The 20,219-nt window shown below is 59.5% G+C and overlaps 1 protein-coding gene across 2 annotated transcripts; it reads left to right on the plus strand.

The window, feature by feature from the left end:
* The first annotated feature begins 2,514 nt into the window (after positions 1-2,514).
* On the plus strand, positions 2,515-11,406 carry CACNG7 (calcium voltage-gated channel auxiliary subunit gamma 7). 2 transcript variants are annotated; one of them, XM_084612605.1, is made up of 6 exons: positions 2,515-2,707; positions 7,286-7,518; positions 7,686-7,772; positions 8,220-8,360; positions 10,319-10,464; positions 11,070-11,406. In XM_084612605.1, exons 2-6 carry the CDS (start codon positions 7,323-7,325, stop codon positions 11,325-11,327), a joined length of 828 nt encoding a protein of 275 aa, XP_084468731.1. In that variant the 5' UTR covers positions 2,515-2,707; positions 7,286-7,322; the 3' UTR covers positions 11,328-11,406. The 2 variants fall into 2 exon arrangements, with proteins under 2 accessions (XP_084468731.1, XP_084468730.1); XM_084612604.1 differs by lacking the exon at positions 2,515-2,707 and adding an exon at positions 3,858-4,009 and having other exon boundaries at positions 11,070-11,405.
* Positions 11,407-20,219: the final 8,813 nt, after the last annotated feature.

Raw genomic sequence — 20,219 nt, forward strand, 5'->3', positions numbered from 1 at the left:
CCTGCAAGGTAGGAATCAAGGAGGAGATTAAAAGATTTGTGGCTTAGAAATGAAATTTGGGCATATAATGGTGAGGGGTGGGGGACAGGAACACAGGGCAGGGATTTAAAAGGGCCTCCAGGCAGGGATGGTAATGCGGCCCACGGCCTTTCCCCCCCTCTCATTCTGTGGCTCATGCATGTAACGAGTTTGCTGGTTCTCAGGCTCGTTCCCAGGCACCCTCTTCTCAGATCCCCACCCTGCCCTTCCAAACTGGGCTACATCCCCCTCCCTCCAGCAGAGAGGCCAAGGGTTGGAGGGGCCACAAAGACCTGGCTTCCCACTGTGGCAAGGAGGAGAAGGATGCTATGAGGGAGGAGATGGGGTGGGCAATGTCTCTGGGGGAGGGGGGGATCTATAGGAGGCAGTGGGGGCTTTCTCTCTGGGTTCTTGGGGAATGGTGGGGGAGGCTTCTGTTGGGGGGGTTGCAGCTCCCCTAGCCACCCCCCTGCTCGTACCCCCCCATTCCACGCCAGCCACTCGAGGGGACTGAGCAGAGTGGGGTGGGGACAAGGCCTGGAAACAGACACCGGCAGAGAGAGAAAGAACCGAGCGTTCAGCATTTTGGAGCCTGCAGTGCTGAGCTCGGGGAAATCCAACTCTGACCTTGGGCCCAGGGCTGGGACAGTGGGTCAAGAGGAAGCCCAGGGCTGGGCTAGCAGGGGGATGCAGATCAGGCGTGAGGGGCAGCAGCAGGGCTGGGGTGGGGAACCCAGGGCTGGGCTAGTAAGGGGCTGTGGGTCGGGAGTGAGGGGCACTGGCAGGGCTGGGGTGGGGGCGTCAGGACTGGGCTAGCAGGGGGCAGCGCCCGGCGTGATGGGGCCCCAATCTCAGTGGCTCTGGGTCTGGGCAGCGCCTGGCCTGACGGGGCCCCGATCTCAGTGACTCTGGGTCTGGGCAGCGCCCGGCACAACGGTACCCCAGTCTCGGTGACTCTGTGTCTGGGCAGTGCCCGGCCCAGCAGGGCCCTGATCTCAGCGACTCTGGGTCTGGGCAGTGCCAGGGCCCTGATCTTGGCGACTCTGGGTCTGGGCAGTGCCCGGCACAGCGGGGCCCTGATCTCGGTGGCTCTGGGTCTGGGCAGCGCCTGGCCTGACGGGGCCCCGATCTCAGTGACTCTGGGTCTGGGCAGCGCCCGGCACGACGGTACCCCAGTCTCGGTGACTCTGTGTCTGGGCAGTGCCCGGCCCAGCAGGGCCCTGATCTCGGCGATTCTGGATCTGGGCAGCACCCGGCGCGACAGGGCCCCGATCTCGGTGACTCTGGGTCTGGGCAGCGCCCGGCCCGATGGGGCCCCGATCTCGGTGACTCTGTGTCTGGGCAGCGCCCGGCACAGCGGGGCCCTGATCTCGGTGGCTCTGGGTCTGGGCAGCGCCTGGCCTGACGGGGCCCCGATCTCAGTGACTCTGGGTCTGGGCAGCGCCCGGCACGACGGTACCCCAGTCTCGGTGACTCTGTGTCTGGGCAGTGCCCGGCCCAGCAGGGCCCTGATCTCGGCGATTCTGGATCTGGGCAGCACCCGGCGCGACAGGGCCCCGATCTCGGTGACTCTGGGTCTGGGCAGCGCCCGGCCCGATGGGGCCCCGATCTCGGTGACTCTGTGTCTGGGCAGCGCCCGGCCTGGCGGGGCCCCGATCTCGGTGACTCTGGGTCTGGGCAGCACCCGGCCTGGCGGGGCCCCGATCTCAGTGACTCTGGGTCTGGGCAGCGCCCGGCACAACGGTACCCCAGTCTCGGTGACTCTGGGTCTGGGCAGCGCCCGGCCCGGCGGGGCCCCGATCTCGGTGACTCTGGGTCTGGTCAGCGCCCGGCCTGACGGGGTCCCGATCTCGGCGATTCTGGGTCTGGGCAGCACCCGGCCCGGCGGGGCCCCAATCTTGGCGACTCTGGGTCTGGGCAGCACCCGGCCTGACGGGGCCCCGATCTCGGCGACTCTGGGTCTGGGCAGCACCCACAATACTCAGTCTAATTGGCAGGCTCCACAGCGTTAGAAGGAGAGTGGCGGGGAGGTTACTAATGGTTGAGGACCAGGCTGTGGGGCCTTTCCCTGCAGGGTCATGGACACCAATACAGCCCCAGGACAGGGACTGGGTGGCTCAGGGGTGGGGGAAGGGGGATCCGGGGCCTTTTCCCTCTCGGGGGCACCTGTTCCATCCTCTCCCAGGTGCGTCGTGCATTTATCGACCCCTCCTCAGTGTTGCAGGAGGAGGAAGGGGCTACGCGGGGGGGGGGGGGGGGGAGGAATAATCCCGACAGGTGAATTCAAAGCAAATCCAAGGGAAAACATCTTTGTGTGCCCCAGAGCTTGGGGGATGGAACCCAGGAGTCCTGGCTCCCAGCCCCCACCCCCCCTCTTTTAAAATGTTCCCAGGCAGGGGACTGTCCCGCTGTCGGTCTGGGGGGTGGGGGGTGGGGAGAAGGACTTTTCCGGTGGGGAGGGGTGACTAAGAAAGAAAGAAAAAGCGAAGCCGTCCCTGAAAGAGAAACCAGGAGTCGAGCCCCAGAGCCCGGAACAAGGGACTGGAAAAGAAATGAGAGAGGAAGGAAAGAAGGAAGGAAGGAGCCCGGGAGCCAGACCGAGCAGTGTCTGAGTGGGGAGGAAATGAGCGGAAGGGGGGTTAGGAAAAGGAAGGAAGGAATGAGAAAGGAAGAAACAAAGAGGAAGGACGTGAGTGAAGGAAGAAAGGAGCAAAGGGCTGGGGGCTGTGGGGGGAGGGGGTGGGGAGAGGGGTTGGAGGCTGGCGGGGGAAGGGGCTTGAGGCTGCGGGGAAAGGGCTGGGGACTGATGGGGGAAGGGCTGGAGGCTGGGGGGAGGGGCTGGAGGCTGGGGGGGAAGGGGCTGGGTAGGAGGGGTGGGGGAGGGATTGGAAGCTGTGGGGGAAGGGGCTGGAGGCTGGGGAGGAGGGGTTGGGGGGAAGGGGCTGGGGGAGGGACTGGGGGAGGGGCTGGAGGCTGGGGGGGAAGGGGCTGGAGGCTGGGGGAAGGGGCTGGGGGGAGGGGATGGAGGCTGGGGGGGGGGCGGGTCTGTCCCTTTAAGCGCGGGGCCCGTGACATCACGGTGTCCGCGGCGCGGGAGGGGTGGGGGGGAAGCTCCCCTGGATTCTCCAGCAGCGAGAGCGGAGCCGTTTTCCAGAGCGCCCGGCCCGGTCCAGCCCGGTCCAGCCCCGCGATCCGACCGGAGCCAGCCCGACCCCCCCCCCCCACATCCCTGCACCCTCGTCCTCCAGCGCAGCTTGTTTTCGCTCCCTTGGTCCCCCCCTCAGCATCCCCCCGCCTGGCCACTGTCCTCCCCCCCGCAGCCCGCATCCCCGCACCGGGCCCCTGTCCTCTTCCCTCTTCCCCCCACCGCCACATTCCCCCACCAAGCCCCTGTTCTCTCCCCCGCCCCGCCTGGCCACTGTCCTCCCCCCCGCAGCCCGCATCCCCGCACCGGGCTCCTGTTCCCTTCCCCCCCCCCCGCCGCATCCTTCCGCTGGGCCCCTGTCCCCTCCCCCCGCGTCGCACCTCCCCCTCCCCGGGCCCCTGTCCTCTCCTCTCCCCCCCCAAAAAAAATCCCCCCGCCGGGCCTCTTCTGCCCCCCCCTCCACTGCTGCATCCCTCCTCCCAGATCGCTGCATCCCTCCGCCCGGATCTTTGTCCCCTTCCCTCTCCCTCCCTCCCCCCCACGCCGCATCCGTCCGCCGGGCTCCTGTCTCCTTCCCTCTTTCCCCCTCCTCCCCCCCGCCGCATCCCTCCGCCGGGCCCTGGTCCCTTCTGCCCCCCCTCCCCCACTGCTGCATCCCCCCGCCCGGGTCTCCGGCTCCTTCCCCCGCTGCTGCGGCTCCCGGAGGAGAACCCCCCCCCCGCCCATGGCTCTCCGGGGCCCGGGGCGCCGCAGCCGGAGGGTCTGAGGCCGGCGCAGGAGCGGAGCGGCGGGGGCAGAGCATGTGGGGGCCGCCGACCGGCCAGCGCCCCCGGGAGTGAGGGCAAGGTGAGCCCCGGGGGTGCGGGGTGGACGTGCCCCGGGTGGGGGTGCGTGTGTGTGTGTACACCGTTTGTGTGTGTGTGTGTACATCGTGTGTGTGTGTGAGAGAGAGGTAAACCGTGTGTGTGTGTGTGTGTGTACATTGTGTGTGTGTGTGAGAGAGAGGTAAACCGTGTGTGTGTGTACATTGTGTGTGTGTACATCGTGTGTGTGTGTGTGTACATTGTGTGTGTGTGTGAGAGAGAGGTAAACCGTGTGTGTGTGTACATTGTGTGTGTGTACATCGTGTGTGTGCGTACACCATTTGTGTGTGTGTGTGAGAGAGAGAGGTAAACCGTGTGTGTGTACATTGTGTGTGTGTGTGTACATCGTGTGTGTGTGTGTGTGTGAGAGAGAGGTAAACCGTGTGTGTGTGTAAATTGTGTGTGTGTGCGTACACCATGTGTGTGTACATCGTGTGTGTGTGTGTGTACATTGTGTGTGTGTGTGAGAGAGAGGTAAACCGTGTGTGTACATTGTGTGTGTGTACATCGTGTGTGTGTACATTGTGTGTGTGCATACACCATGTGTGTGTACATCATGTGTGTGTGCGTACACCATTTGTGTGTGTGTGTGAGAGAGAGGTAAACCGTGTGTGTGTACATCGTGTGTGTGTGTGTACATCGTGTGTGTGTGTGTGAGAGAGAGGTAAACCGTGTGTGTGTGTAAATTGTGTGTGTGTGCGTACACCGTGTGTGTACATCGTGTGTGTGTGTACATTGTGTGTGTGTGTACATCATTTGTGTGTGCGTACACCGTGTGTGTACATTGTGTGTGTGTGTGTGTACATTGTGTGTGTGTGTGTGTGTGAGAGAGAGGTAAACCGTGTGTGTGTGTGTGAGAGAGAGAGAGGTAAACCGTGTGTGTGTACACCATTTGTGTGTGCATACACCGTGTGTGTACATTGTGTGTGTGTGACAGAGAGGTTCATGGATTGTGTGTACTCATTGTGTGCATATTCGTATGTGGGAGGGTACAGTATGTGTATGTACACCGTGTGTGTGTACTTTGTGTATGTGTGTTTGTGTGAGTACACCATGTGTGTGTATGTACACCATGTGTGGGAGGGGGATACACCAGGTAGGGGTGGTGGTATATGTACACTCTGTGTGTGTGTGGGGGGGGGGGATACACCAGGAGGGGTGTACCTACACTGGGTGTGTATGAGAGAGAGAGAGAGACTGTGTGTGTGTGTGTACGTGTACATACACCTGGTGTGAATGTCAGCGAGAGAACACTGTGTGTGTATGTACATACATACATGAGATTGTGTGAGGGAGAGAGAGTGGTGCTGCCCTCTGGTGTGTGTGTGTGTGTGTGTGTGTCCCCGTCCACCTCCTGCTGTACTCTCCTCTGTCCTCTGGAGCTAGCTGGTGACTTCTGGCCTCAGTTGTTGTTTCATTTTCCCAACCCATTTTCCAGAGCGAGGCCGGAGGGAGGGTGTCTGTGTGTGTGTGTGACAGTGAGTGTTGTGTTAGCGTATGTGATATTCATTAGTGCCCCTGTGTGTATGCACATGCCTTATTTGGAGACGTTGTTGTGTACAGTATATTGTGTGTGTGGGGGGTGTTCGGTCGAGGAGTTGTGCTAGGGTATGTGCCCCTGTAGGTGTGTGAGAATTGTTTGCTGCTGTTGTGAACAGTACAGTGTGTGTGTGTGTGTGTGTGTGTGTCCCTGCTGCCCTCTGCTGGAGGGGCTGGGCCCTGCTCTGTGTGTGTCCCTGTTGCCCCCTGCTGGGGGTGATGAGCCCCGCTCTCTGAGGGTCTGTGTGTGTGCGTGTGTGCATGTGTGGAAATGTTGTGTTGAGCGCATTGTGTAGTTTTGCGTGTGCGTCTAGGTGTGCGCGGGTGTGCACACACATTTTGTTTGGTTGTTCCCCGTTTTTGCTGAGTGCCCATTCGTGTGTGGTTTTCAGTACTGTCAGTGTTGTCTGTGTGGTTTCCTTAGTGCCCCCCTGTACGTGTGTGCGCGTGTGTGTGTGTGTGTTGCGCTGGTGCCGGTTGTTACTGAGTGTGAGTGTGTGCTAATATGTGCTTCTGAGTGATCTGTGTTTGTGCATTGCACTAGTGTGTGGGTTGTGTGTACTGGTGGCTGTTTTGCGGTGGGTGGGTGTGGGCCTGGTGTGTCTTTAGGTGGGATGTCCTTGGGTACGCTGTGTTTGCGTTAGTTGTGTTGTGGGCTGTTTGGCTGCTTGCTACACAGTCAGTGTGTTTCTGAGACCAGCTACTATGCAGTGGTGGGGCGGGGGAGCCCAGACGGGACTGGGGGAGGAGATGGTGGGGGTGCGGGGGGAGCCCATATGGTACCAGGGGGGTGGGGGGGCGAGCCCGTAGGGTGCTAGATGGAGGTAGGTAGGGTGTCTTAGGAGAGCTGGCTTGTTATGGTAGGGTCTGTCAGTCGCTGTGTCTGTCTCTGCCGGCTTGTTCCTGTAGGGTCTCTCCGGAGCGCTGGCTTGTTTTGGTGGGGTCTCTGAGGTGCTGGGGCTGTCCACGCTGGTTTGTTATTGTAGGGTCTCTCAGGAGCGCTGGCTCGTCGGGGTGGGTCTCTGAGGTGCTGGGGCTGTCCACGCTGGTTTGTTATTGTAGGGTCTCTCAGCAGCGCTGGCTCGTCGGGGTGGGTCTCTGAGGTGCTGGGGCTGTCCACGCTGGTTTGTTATTGTAGGGTCTCTCAGCAGCGCTGGTTTGTTATGATGGGGTTATATTAACAGATCCTGTGCACAGGGTTTAAACTCTCATAGAATATTTCCCAGAGAGGGACCCTGCCCCCCCCCACCCACACATGCTATGAAAACTCCAGGGGGCTTGAAAATATTTCCCAGAGCCCTGCTCCGGACAGCTCCAGCTGAATTAAGCCCTGTCCGTGCGTCGGTGATGCAGGACCCAGGGGGGCAGCCCAGCCCCTGGCGAGTGGGACCCTTCTCTGCCTGGGCCAGGTGCTGGGGCCAGGGGACTCATGGGCTGCTGTGCGGCTGAGCCCCATAGACCTGCCCCTACATCCAACTCACCGTCAGGGCTGGCCCCACTGCCCCAGGGCAAGGCTAGGGGGCGCTGGGCTGCGGGGAGCAGGGCAGGGGGCTCAGTCGGGGGTGCTGGGCTGCGGGGAGTGCAGATTAACTGGGAGCCAGGACTCCGGGGTTCCGTCCCGGGCTCTGGGAGGGGAGTGGGGTCCAGTGGTTAGAGCTGCGGGGGGGGGGGGGAGGTGTCTGGCAGGGGCTGCTGAGCCTGTTTCTATCTCCCCGGCCAGGTCCGTGTGCTGTGTGTGGCGCCCTCCGTCCCTTAGGATGAGTAACTGCAGCAGCCGCGCGCTCACGCTGCTCAGTAGCGTGTTCGGGGCGTGCGGGCTGCTGCTGGTCGGCATTGCGGTCAGCACCGACTACTGGCTCTACATGGAGGAGGGCATCGTTCTGCAGCAGAACCAGACCACCGAGATCAGGATGGCGCTGCACGCCGGGCTCTGGAGGGTCTGCTTCTTCGCTGGTACGAGCCCCGCGTGGCGAGCTTTCCCCGGCTGTGCGCCAGGCCAGGGCCTCTTTGTATCCCCGTCGCACTGCCCTGGCTGGTGACTCCTTGGTGCTGTGAGTTTCCCCAGAGCAGTGCCCTGGCTGGGGCTTTGCCAGGTAACGCCATCTCTTGCCCCCCTGCAGGCCGGGAGAAGGGCCGGTGCGTGGCATCAGAGTATTTCCTGGAACCCGAGATAAACCTGGTGACAGAAAACACAGAGAACATCTTGAGTAAGTTGAGAGGGGCCCCTCCTGGCCCGGGGGCTTTGGGATAGAGTGCACGAGCAAGAGGGTGTGCACGAGGAGAAAACGTGTCAGCTTCCACATGCTGTGGAGAGGAGAGCACAGCCGTGTCACAGGTGTGTCACAGGTGTGTCTCAGCCCCCCTGTGTTCAACTCTCAGCAAGACGGCATGCGGCATGAAGCCCAGCCACCTGGTACCCTGGTCCTCCGTGGGGTTGGGAGCTGTTAGCGGCGGGACCTATGTGGGGTAGAGCTGGAGTTTGCAGGGGCAGGAGGAGAAGGGGGAGGAGGTGTGACCATGGCGGGAGTGGAGTACATGGGGGATAGGAGGTGAGGAGAGTGTTGGTGGGTCTGAGAGAGGGTGATCTCTACCGGTGGGGTGCGGGACAGGGGTGGAGGTGCTCTGACTGTCCGGTGTCCCCCTTCCCTTCCCAGAGACAGTTCGCACGGCCACCCCCTTCCCCATGGTCAGCCTCTTCCTTGTCTTCACGGCCTTTGTCATCAGCAACATCGGTCACATCCGGCCCCAGAGAACCATCCTGGCCTTCGTCTCTGGCATCTTCTTCATCCTTTCTGGTGAGGGGCCTGGGAGCGGCGTGTGGGGGCTCAGTAGGGGGCGCTTGCCCCTGGCAGTCAGGGCTGGCCCCAATGCCCCAGTGCAGCGCTAGGGGGCGCTGTCCTGCAGGGAGTGGGGGCGGGTGTCAGTAGGGGGCACTCTCCCCTAGCAGTCAGCGCCTCCCGAAATCCTGCCTGAGGTTCTGGTTGGATGTGAGATTCTCTTTCACTTCCCATCCCAAACTTTTGTGTGGTGAAGCCATTGAATAGAGCCAGGAGAGGGGGTCCCAGTTGTAAACACCCCCAGCTCCCTACTTCAGAAACAGCTGTATGTCAGGGCTGGGCGAGGGATCCCCATACAAACAGTTCCGGTGCCCCACCCCAGAGGTGGCCGCATCTCCGCACCCGGTGTGGAATTCCAGTATAAACAGCCCCCGCACCCCACTGGAGGAAGACACTGGAATAAATATGAAAGAACCAGTTTGCTGGGCACCTGGAGGGTAACGGAGTTACAGGGAACAAATCACGCCAACCCCACCTCATTTCCTGCTTTGACAGGGTTACTGGCCAAGTGGACGGGGGGAAGCCGTAGACGTGAGAGATCTTGATTTTAGCAAGGCTTTTGACACAGGCCCGCGACACTCTCATTAGCAGCGTAGGGAAATGTGGTTCTTTCCAGATGAATTTACGATAGGGCCGGTGCACCATTGGTTGGAAGGCCGGACTCTAAGCATCGTTACCAGGGATAACTTGGGAGGCAGATCTAGTGAAGCCTGCAGTGGTCAGCCCGGGGGCCGGTACTAGTCACTCTTTTAATGACTGACTCGGATTACGGAGCAGAGAGTGGAACTGGCAGGTGCCCCCAAGCCGGGCGGGGTCGCGAGCCCTTTGGAGGAGCGTTCAAAACGACCTGGACGTGGTCTGGAATGGACCAGATGAAATTCAATCCAGACAAGGGCCAAAGTCCATCACTTGGGAAGGACAAATCCAAAGCACGGCTACCAAAGGGGGCCTAGCCGGCTAGGGGGTCGGATGGCTGGAAGGGGGCAGGGGGGTTAAAATGGGTCATGAACTGAATATGAGGCAACAACGCAGGTGCCAAAAAAGCAACTGTCCTTCTGGGGCGGGGTAAGAGGAGTGTCGGACGTAAGACGCGGGAGGTGATTGTCCCGCTCTGCTCGGCGCTGGTGGAGACCTCGGCTGTGTCCAGTTCTGTGTACCGCCTGACAGATGCACAGATTGGACATTGTGCAGAGGGGAGCCAGAAACCCGGTCAAAGGGAAGTTATAAAAAAATAGGGCATGTTTAGTCCAGAGAAAAGAAGCCCAAGGCGGGGACCCGAGAGCAGTCTTCACATAAGGGCTGTTATAAAGGGCTGTGATCAGTTGTTTTCTACGTCCCCGCTGGAGGTGGGACAAGAAGTAGTTGGCTTAATCCGCAGCAAGGGAGATGTAGGTTAGATATTAGGAAAAATGTTCTAACTCTAAGGGGAGGAAAGCTCTGGAATTGGGTCCGGAGGGAGGCTGTGGAATCTCCGTCAGTGGAGGTTTTAAGAACAGGTTGGCCAGACCCCGATCAGCGCTGGTCTAGGTTTACTTGGTCTGGCATCAGTGCAGGGGGCTGGATTAGATGACCCCTCGAGGTCCCTTCCATCCTGACATTTTTATGGTCCTTGTGTAAACAGACTCCAGCCCCACCCCAGAGGCAGCTGCATCTCAGCGCCGGCCGAGGAGTCCCTGTATAAGCAGACCCCATACCCCACCCCAGAGGCAGCCGCATCTCAGAGCTGGGCGAGGGGTCCCTGTATAAAAAGCCCTTGCGCCCCACCCCAGAGATGCTGCTTCTCAGTGCTAGGCGAGGGGTCCCTGTATAAGCAGACCCCACGCCCCACCCCAGAGGCAGTCACATCTCAGCGCCGGGCGAGGGGTCCCTGTCTAAACAGCCCCCAGCAGCTTTATTGTTGGCCCTGTCTCTTGCAGGCCTGTCTCTCGTGGTGGGGTTAGTTCTCTACATCTCCAGCATCAATGACGAGGTGATGAATCGGCCCAGCGGGTCAGAGCAATATTTCCACTATCGCTACGGCTGGTCCTTCGCCTTCGCAGCCTCCTCCTTCCTCCTCAAAGAGGTTTGGACCTTGCCCCACCTCATCCCAACCCCTCCTCCCCGGGGCCCTGGAGATTCCTGGCTGGCTCTGTGCTGCCCCCTGGGGTAGAACTTGAAACCCCTTTTCCCTGATTCTGCTGGCTGAACTAACGGAGAATCCCCCTCTGCTGGCACAGTATGGTGGCTGTGACACACAGAGGGGGGGAAGTTCTAATCTATCCAGCAGTGGGCAGTGGTGAGAATTGTTGGGGGAGCCTAGAAAGTCTCTGACGTCAATTTACAAACTGTGGAGTCCTTAAAATAGGTGAGATAGATGGGCCCAATTGGGAAGGGAGGGGAGGGGAGGGAGGTCTAGTGGTTAGAGCAGGAGGGCTGGGAGCCAGGACTCCTGGGTTCTATGCCTGGCTCTGGGAGGAGAGAGGGCTGTAGTGCTTAGAGGAGGGGGGCTGGGAGCCAGGACTCCTGGGTTCTATCCGCGGCTCTGGCAGGGGGAATGGGATCTAGTGGCTGGCGGGGGGAGGGGGGGAGAGCCAGGACTCTCTGGGGGGGAGAGCCAGGGAGGGGAGTAGGGTTCCGCAGTCCCATTCCCTCCCCTTCCACTCACTCTTCCCCCCCCACCTCCTGCAGGGTGCCGGCGTGATGTCCGTGTACCTGTTCACCAAGCGCTACGCGGAGGAGGAGATGTACCGCCCCCACCCAGCCTTCTACCGCCCGCGCCTGAGCGACTGCTCCGACTACTCGGGCCAGTTCCTGCACCCGGAGGTGTGGCACCGCGGGCGCAGCCCCTCCGACATCTCCAGCGACGTCTCCATCCAGATGACCCAGAATTACCCCCCCGCTATCAAGTACCCCGAGCACATGCACATATCCACCTCGCCCTGCTAGGCCAGCCCCCCCACCCCCGACCGTCTCCCACCGGGGCCTGCCAGCCGCCCCCCACCCCAGAGACTGTGCAGAGGGGGCCCACCCGTGGATCACAGACTGGGTGCTACTGGACTGAAACCTCTCCTTGTCCCCCCTTTCTCGCTCCCTCTGCACCGTCCCCGGAGGCCTCCCCCATTTGGCCACTTTGGCGGCATTCGTGACAGGAAGTCACCCCATCGGCCATTTTGGTTGCCACAGGAAGGTGCCGGGATTCCCAACAGGAAGCCACCTGCCAGCCATTTTGTTTCTTATCATCGGGCCAACCCCAGATACTTTTTTTGTCCCCACAAGGGCCAGTTCCTAACACGAAGTCACCCCTCCACCATTTTCTCTGTCCCTGCTCCAATCCCTTCCTCCCAGATCCTGACAGGAAGTGGCTCCTCTGCCATCTTTTTTGCCCCACAATGGCCAACCCCGGTTAGGAAGCTGCCCATCTGCCATTCTGGTTGCCATTGCACCAGCTCCCCTTGGTATGGATCCTGAGAAGAAATGGCTCCTAATGCCATTTTCCTCAGTTCCAGAACGGCCGACCCTGACAGGAAGTCACTTGTCGGCCATTTTCCTTGTTGCCATGCCAGCCCCTTCCCCCCCCCCCGCAGATCCTGAGAGGAAATGGCTCCTCCGCCATCTTTGCTGCCCCACAATGGCCAACCCTGACAGGAAGTCACTCGTCGGCCATTTTCCATGTTGCTGCACTGGTGTCCTCCCCCACCCCCCACCCGATCCTGAGAGGAAATGGCTCCTCCGCCATCTTTGTTGCCCCACAATGGCCACCCTGACAGGAAGTCAGTCGTCAGCCATTTTCCTTGTTGCCATGCCAGCCCCCCCCCCCGCCCCCGCAGATCCTGAGAGGAAATGGCTCCTCCGCCATCTTTGCTGCCCCACAATGGCCAACCCTGACAGGAAGTCACTCGTTGGCCATTTTCCACGTTGCTGCACTGGTGTCCTCCCCCACCCCCCACCCGATCCTGAGAGGAAATGGCTTCTCCACCCTCTTTGCTGTTTTCCAAATGAACCAGATGGGGGAACCGCATCAGCAAATGGGGACACAGAGAAGGGCCCCAGGTAACTCCCGACCCAGAGAGATGAATCAAGGGGAGCTGGAAATATAGACACCAAGGTCCGGCTAAAGCAACCGCGGCGGCTGGCTGCCAGCAGCTCGCCCTCAGAGACCCGCTCCCCCCTCGACCGCCAGATCGGGGCCCCGTCTCTTTGTCTTCCCTCCGCCGAAGAATGGAGGATGAAGCCCTTTTCTTAGCAAGCGTGGGCTTGACCGCGCCGTGCATTAACCCGGCCCAGCAACGGCCACTGTTAGCCCAGCTTCAGGCCAGCTGCCCCCAGGCTCTGCTTTGCTCTTTCCTTTCTTTCGATTTGCTTTCTCCTTCCATTCTTCCTGTCTCGCCCCCCTTTTTTCTTTTCCATTTCCCGGCTCTTTCCTTCTTCCTCTCTCTGCCCTCTTTCTTTGGTTCCTTTTTTCTTTCAATTTCCATTTGCAAGTTTTCTTTGATTCCTTCCTCTCTCTGCCCTCTTTCGTCCAGTCCTTCTTTTGTCCATTTCTCTGCACTTCTTCTCTATTGACTTTCTTTATATGTCCATTTACAGGGTTCTTTTTCCTCCCCTTTTGTTTTCCTCCCTCTTTTGTTCTTTCTCTGTTAGTTCCCTTCTCCTTTAGCCACCTCCGCCCGCTGGGGTGTATCTCAGGCTGCAGTTCTTTTGCCGCGGTGACTGTGTTTGTGTCTGTAGAGGTGGAAGGTGTCTCCATCCATGCAGAGATGAGGAAGGAGCCAATATAGTCGGAGGAGGAGAAGGATGCCAGTGGAGAGACGGAGGAAGGGAAAATAGGGGATGGGAAACGTGAGAATGAAGGGAAGGTGGTTGAGGGAGGTGAGGGAGGGAAGAAAAGGGATAGGTAATAGATACCTCGTGCTTCAGGGATGCATCAGTGCAGGGAACTGGTTCACAGCTGGGTTTGGGCACCTTCTGCTGGCTGGGTCCTGCCAGGACCCAGGACTCTTGCTGTGAACTTGGTTGGTACTGGTCGGTCCCCGTCCCGTGTGGGTATTTTTGTGGGCTCCTTTGACAAGGTCATCTGTACCTGGCTCTGCGAGCTTCCCCACGGCAGTGCCCCCAGCTGCGGAGGCTCCAGTGTTGCGAGCTTCCCCATGGCAGTGCCTCCCAGCCAGGGAGTTAAAGGAGAAAAACCCTCCTCATCTCTTGTCATGATGTTGGGACTCTTACATACAGAGGAGCTGCTCTTGTGGCATCCAACAGAGGGCGGTATCTGCTTGGGGGGACCCAGTTCTGGGAGGGGGTGGGGGCTAGTGGTTAGAGCAGAGGGGCTGGGAGCCAGGACTCCTGGGTTCTATCCTTGGCTCTGAGAGGGGAGTGGGGTCTAGGGGATAGATCAGAAGCGGGGGGGGGGGGAGTTTGCATACCCTCAGGGAGCGGGAGACACCACCTTTTGCCCCCGACCACTTAAAGGGCCAGAAATCTCCTTCCTCCACCCGTAGAAATCCCACCTTCTGTTCTTGAATGATCCTGGGGATCAGGGGACCCCTCAGCTCTTAGACCTGGCAAAGGGGGGGTCGAGGAGGAAGGTCATGGCACCCCCACCCTTGGGAGCCGGTGGCAAAGAAAGGGTTAAAAATCTAGCATCAGAAATGGCCCCTCCGCCCATGGCATGGGGGGGGGGGGGGATGAAAGCTAACTAGCTACATCCCCCCCTCTCCAATCAGTTTGAATGGGGGGGAGGCGGTGATGAAAGGGTTAACCATATAGCTCCATCCCCCCCTCACCAGGAATGCGGGCGGGGGGGGAGAATTGTAGGGTTAAAAATAGCACCACCACCCTCCCCCTGCACCCTGAAGCAATGGGGGATCCTGGCAGTGCAGGAGTTAACACACAGGGGAGCAGATAGTGGGGGGAGGAATTCCCCACAGGTGTGGTGACCCCTACTGCGGGGGGGGGGGAGGAAGGTTCTTAGCCTGGGGGGTGGGAAGGGGGGACATGCATACTACACCCGTAACTAAGGAGAGATCCCTTTTTATTGTCATATAGTCTTCCCCCCCCCTCCCCGTGCTGGGGGTGTGTGGCCTGGGGCCAACCCACCCCCTTATTTACTCTGTACCATATGTACATAGGACTGAGAGACTGCAATAAACTTTATTTCAAACACCTCCCGTGTCTGGCTGTTCCCCCGTACATCCATTCACCCCGCCATCTCCCACCCTCCATCCATGCACCCCTCTATCTCCATCCATCCACCACCTCCATCTCCTTCTCTCCATACATCCACACCCCACCCCACTCCCCCATACATCTCCAACCCGCCTATCCATAACCCCTCGCATCTCATCCATCCACCCACTCCCATAACCCTCCCTCCCTCCATCCACCCCCCCAACATTTCCCTCCATACAACCATACACTCCCCCATGTCCCTCCGTCCGTCCACCCCCCATGTCCCTCCCTCCATAGAATAATAGAATATCAGGGTTGGAAGGGACCTCAGGAGTCCAACTAGTCCAACCCCCTGCTCAAAGTAGGACCAATCCCCACTTTTTGCCCCAGATCCCTAAATGGCCCCCTCAAGGATTGAAACTCACAACCCTGGGTTTAGCAGGCCAATGCTCAAACCACTGAGCTATCCCTCCATTCATACACCACCCCCCCATATCTCCCTCCCTTCATCCATCCACTCCCATCTCCCTCCCTCCATCCATCCACCCCCCAACCCATCCATCCACTCCCATACCCCTCCTCTGTCCATCCATCCACCCACTCACCCATCCACTCCCTTACCCCTCCCCCCATCCGTCCACCCCCACCCCCACCATCCATCCACTCCCTTACCCCCTTACCCCTCCCTCCATCCACCCACCCATCCATCCACTCCCATACTCCTCCCTCCATCCATCCACCCCCCACACCCACCCATCCCTTCACTCCCACACCCCTACTTCCATCCATCCACACCCAGCAAGGAACCCAGGAGTCCTGGCTCCCAGCCCGCACCTAGTCCTGCTGGAGACTAGGCTCCTGGGCTCTCTCCCTGGCTGTGGGAGGGGAGTGGGGTCTCGTGGTTAGATTTGGGGCGCTGGGACCCAGGACTCCTGGGTTCCATCCCCAGCACTGGGAGGGGAGTGGGATCTAGTGGTTAGAGCGTGGGCTGGGGGGAGGGAGCCAGGACTCCCACACCCCTCCATCCATCCACCCCCCCACCCATCCATCCACTCCCTCCCCCCCCAGCTCTGCCCCTCTCTCTGTGCCTGGCTGGAGGGTGGGGGAGGGGAGCGCAGGCGCTGGCAGCTGACCGGGCGCCAGCGGGCAGAGGCTGGCCGCCGACCAGCGCAGCAGGGGTTAACAGTCGCCATGGTGACCTGCCAGAGAGCCTGGCTATTGCTGGGGGGGGGGGGGGACGACACAGACACACACACAGACAGACACACACACACATAGGCGCTGATCAGCCCCTGGCTGCGGTGGATATGGGCCGCCGGGCAAGATGGGCCCCCTTGGTCTGAGCCCCATGGAGTCTCATGAGGGCCAATCCGCGTGGAGGGGTTTGGGGTGGGGGCTGGAGGGAAGGAGGTGGGGGGGCAGAAGGGTTTGGGGGGCAGCGGGGGAAGATCTGGATGTATGACAGAGGGGGAGTCGCCCAGCTGTGGGGAAGCAGGTATCCTGGGGGTGGGAGCATGGAGAGAGCAGGATGGGGGGTATGGGAGATGGGGCGCATCAGCTGGCTGTGGGGGTTACATTGGAGGGGGCCGGTACTTGCTGGAGAACGTGACACCAGCAGCTCCTGTGGCTCGTCTTCCCACTCCGGGTATTGGCCTGCACCCCCTGCCCCCCGATGAGGAACACCCCCACGCCCCAGCACCTTGGGGGAGGGGCAGCATGAAACACTCAAATTGGGCCCAGCCGGGTACCTGAGCGGCGCTGGGATCCTGTGCACTAGGCCCCAATGCCCAGAGCTGAGCCCAGCCAACCCCGGGACCCCCTGGCCCATGGCCTGAGAACCCCTGCTCGAGAGGGCATGCAGGATTTATGGCATTGCTCTAGAATGGCGCCGAATTCAAGGTGCACATGCCTTGCTCCAAAGCCCCGCAGTGCAGTGGCATGTGGGCTGGCTCTAGAATGGCCCATTATTTGGCTCGATTCCTCCAGAACGCCGTGGTATTGGGGTATATTGCTCTAGAGCGCCGTGACACTGGGATCCCCTGCTCTCGAGTGCTGCGTTATTGGGATCCCTTGTTCTAGAGCAGCGGCTCTCCAACTGTGAGTTGGGCCCCCAGCGTGGGTCGTGACCCCCTTTTAATAGGGTTGCCAGGTAGGGCGTTAGACTTGCTGGGGCCTGGGGCTGAAGCCAGAGCCCCACAAAGCCCCAGGGCTTCAGCCCTGGGTGGTGGGGCTCAGGTTACAGGCCCCCAGCCTGGGGCTGGAGGCTTTGGGCTTTGGCTCCCCCCGCCTCCCTCCCCCAGGGTAGCAAGGCTCAGGTGGGCTCAGGCTTTGGTGCTCCCTCCTGGGATAGTATAGAAATTGTTGTTGTCAGAAGGGGGTCGCGGAGCAATGCACTTTGAGAACCCCTGCTCTGGAGCGTCGCGGGATTGGGATACCTTGCTTTAAAACCCTGTCGTGTTGGGATCTTGCACTCGAGAGCACTGAGGATTGTGACCCCGTGCGCTAGAGTGACGTGGGTTCGGGATCGCTCAGAATCACAGAACCACGGGGTCAGAAGGAGCTGCAAGGGTCGTCTCGTCTAACCCCCGGCTGAGATGCAGGATTTGTTGGGTGCCCCCCTTTGAAAACTTCTGTTCTGATGGGTCGGAAGTTTGTCCTGAGATTTAATCTAAATCTGCTCTGCTGTAGTTGGAACCCTGCCCTCTGGTGCAAGAGAGAGCACTTTTCTCCCTCTTTTTTATGGCAGCCTTTCAAGTGTTTGAAGACCGCTGTCATGTCCCCCTTTCACCTCCTCTTTCCCAAATGAAACAGACCCAGTTCTTTCAGCCTTTGCTCACGTGGCTGCATTCCCCCCCCCCCTTTGATCATCATTGTCGCTCGCCTCTGGATCCTTTTTCCAGTTTCTCCACATCCTTTCTGCACAGAGGTGACTGGAGCTGGACACAGCACTCCCGGCCTGCCCAGCGCCGAGCAGAGCGGTGCTCTCACCACCCGTGGCTCGCATGCTGCACCTCTGTTAATGCAGCCTAACGTTGCCTTTGCTTTTGTGGGTTTTTTTGCAAAGGCATCGGATTGCTGACTCATGCTGAGGGTGTGATCCACCACAACTCCCCAATCCTTCTCAGCAATGCTGCTGCCAAGCCAGTTAGCCCAGATCCTGGACTTATGCATTTGGTTTTTCTTCCAGAAGGGCAGCACCTTACGTTTGTCTTTGTCGACTTTCGTTTTGTCTAGAGACCAGTTCTCCAGTATACCAAGATCCCTCTGAATTTTAGCTCGACCTTCCAAAGTGTTGGCAACCCCCCCCCAGCTTTGTGTCATCTGCAGATTTGATTAGTCTGCTCTCTATTCCCACAGCCAGGGCATTAATGAAGATGTTAAACAACACTGGACCCAGAACAGATCCCTGTCGAACCCCACGTGAGACCTCCCTCCCATCGGACATCACTCCATTAACCGTTACTCTTTGCTTGCGGTTGTCTAAGCAAGTCTGTATCCACTTAATGGTAGTTCTGTCAAGCCCGCATTTCTCCGCCTTAACGTAGCAGAATGTCTTGAGGGCCTGTGTCCAAAGCCTTGCTGAAGTCCAGGGATATTATGTCCACTGCATTCCCCCCATCCACCAAATCAGGTACCCCACCAAAGAAGGAAATCAAGCTGCTTTGGCATGATTTGTTCTTGGGAAATCCACGCTGGCTGCTGGTGATCACTCCTTCATCCTCCAGGTACTTGCAAATTACATTATTTTGCACATGAGTGCACAGGTCTTGTGTTAGCGCACCGCGGGGCTAGGATCTATTGCTCTAGAGCAAGGTGACATTGTGATATCTTGCTCTAGAGTGCTGGGTTTTTGGGACTCTATTGTTCTAGAGTGTGGCGGGAGTGGATATCCCGCTCTAGAGTGCCACAGGATCCGAATATATTCTAGAGTGGTGCGGTATTGGGGTATCTTGCTCTAGCGTGCTGCAGTATTGGGCTCTAATGTTCTAGATTCTAGAGCACCACAGTATCTTACGCCAGCGTGCCGCAGCATTGGCATCTATTGTTCTCGAGTGCTGCCGGTTTGGGTAGCTCGCTCTAGAGCGTGGCGGGATTGGGATAGATTGCTCTAGAGGGACGTGGCATTGTGATATCTTGCTCCAGAGCGCTGCAGTTTTGGGGTCTATTGTTCTGGAGTGCCGTGGCATTAGGATATATTGTTCTAGAGCACGGGGGTATGGGGACGTTTTGTTCTAGAGTGCTGCAGGATTGGGCATCTCGCTCTAGAGCGCTGCGGGATTGGGCTATCTTGCTCCGGGATCTATTGTTCTGGAGCGCGGTGACATTGGGGTCTATTGTTCTAGAGCGATGCAGCATCGGGACCTATGGGACCAGAGCGCTGCGGACGCGAGGAGCACGGCTGTATTTGCCTGCCTCGCTCCAGAACGCTGGGGTTTGCTAGCACCTTGCTCTAGAACGCAGGGGGTTTTGCGGGGGCTGGGGGGGGAGGCCCCACAGCCTGTCACGCAGCGGAGGGGGTGGGGGCGGCGCCCTCAAAGTGCAGCGCAGCACAGCACACAGCCGGCTCCGAGCACTCCCGTTGGCATGGCGACCGGAGCTGGAGGCGGGTGGGGGAGCCCGGGTGGGGGAGGGGGCAGCAGCGGCTGCTGCGGCACAGCGTCTGGCGTCCCCGTCCCCGCACAGCCGCACGCCGCCACCCGCTCCCAGCGCACGTGATGCACACGCACGGCGCACATACGGAGCACAGGCCCGACACATGCGATGCATGCAGAGGACGCACACAGCAGACACATCTCGCATATGCACACACGACCCACAAACACGGTGCACGCACGTGCGTGACACACATACACACGACTCACAAACACGGTGCACGCACGTGCGTGACACACATACACACGACTCACAAACACGGTGCGTGCACGTGCGTGACACACATACACACGACCCACAAACACGGTGCATGCACGTGCGTGACGCACATACACACGACTCACAAACACGGTGCACGGACGTGCGTGACACACATACACATGACCCACAAACACGGTGCGTGCATGTGCGTGACACACATACACACGACTCACAAACACGGTGCGTGCACGTGCGTGACACACATACACACGACCCACAAACACGGTGCATGCACGTGCGTGACGCACATACACACGACCCACAAACACGGTGCATGCACGTGCGTGACACACATACACACGACTCACAAACACGGTGCACGGACGTGCGTGACACACATACACATGACCCACAAACACGGTGCACGCACGTGCGTGACACACATACACACGACCCACAAACACAGTGCGTGCATGTGCGTGACACACATACACACGACTCACAAACACGGTGCGTGCACGTGCATGACACACATACACACGACTCACAAACACGGTGCGTGCACGTGCGTGACACACATACACACGACTCACAAACACGGTGCACGCACGTGCGTGACACACATACACACGACCCACAAACACGGTGCACGCACGTGCGTGACACACATACACATGAGACACAAACACGGTGCATGCACGTGCGTGACACACATACACACGACTCACAAACACGGTGCACGCACGTGCGCGACACACATACACACGACTCACAAGCACGGTGCATGCACGTGCGTGACACACATACACACGACCCACA

Source organism: Lepidochelys olivacea (genome assembly GCF_965140295.1).
Source record: "Lepidochelys olivacea isolate rLepOli2 genome assembly, chromosome: 23".
Classification (NCBI taxonomy): domain Eukaryota; kingdom Metazoa; phylum Chordata; order Testudines; family Cheloniidae; genus Lepidochelys; species Lepidochelys olivacea.

Bases quoted from the DNA above. Each gene is read 5' to 3' on its own strand.
- CACNG7 (XM_084612605.1), top strand. From the start codon at position 7,323: ATGAGTAACTGCAGCAGCCGCGCGCTCACGCTGCTCAGTAGCGTGTTC. The intron at 8,361-10,318 runs GTGAGGGGCCTG...TGTCTCTTGCAG, and splicing joins CATCTTCTTCATCCTTTCTG to GCCTGTCTCTCGTGGTGGGG. The intron at 10,465-11,069 runs GTTTGGACCTTG...CACCTCCTGCAG, and splicing joins CCTCCTTCCTCCTCAAAGAG to GGTGCCGGCGTGATGTCCGT.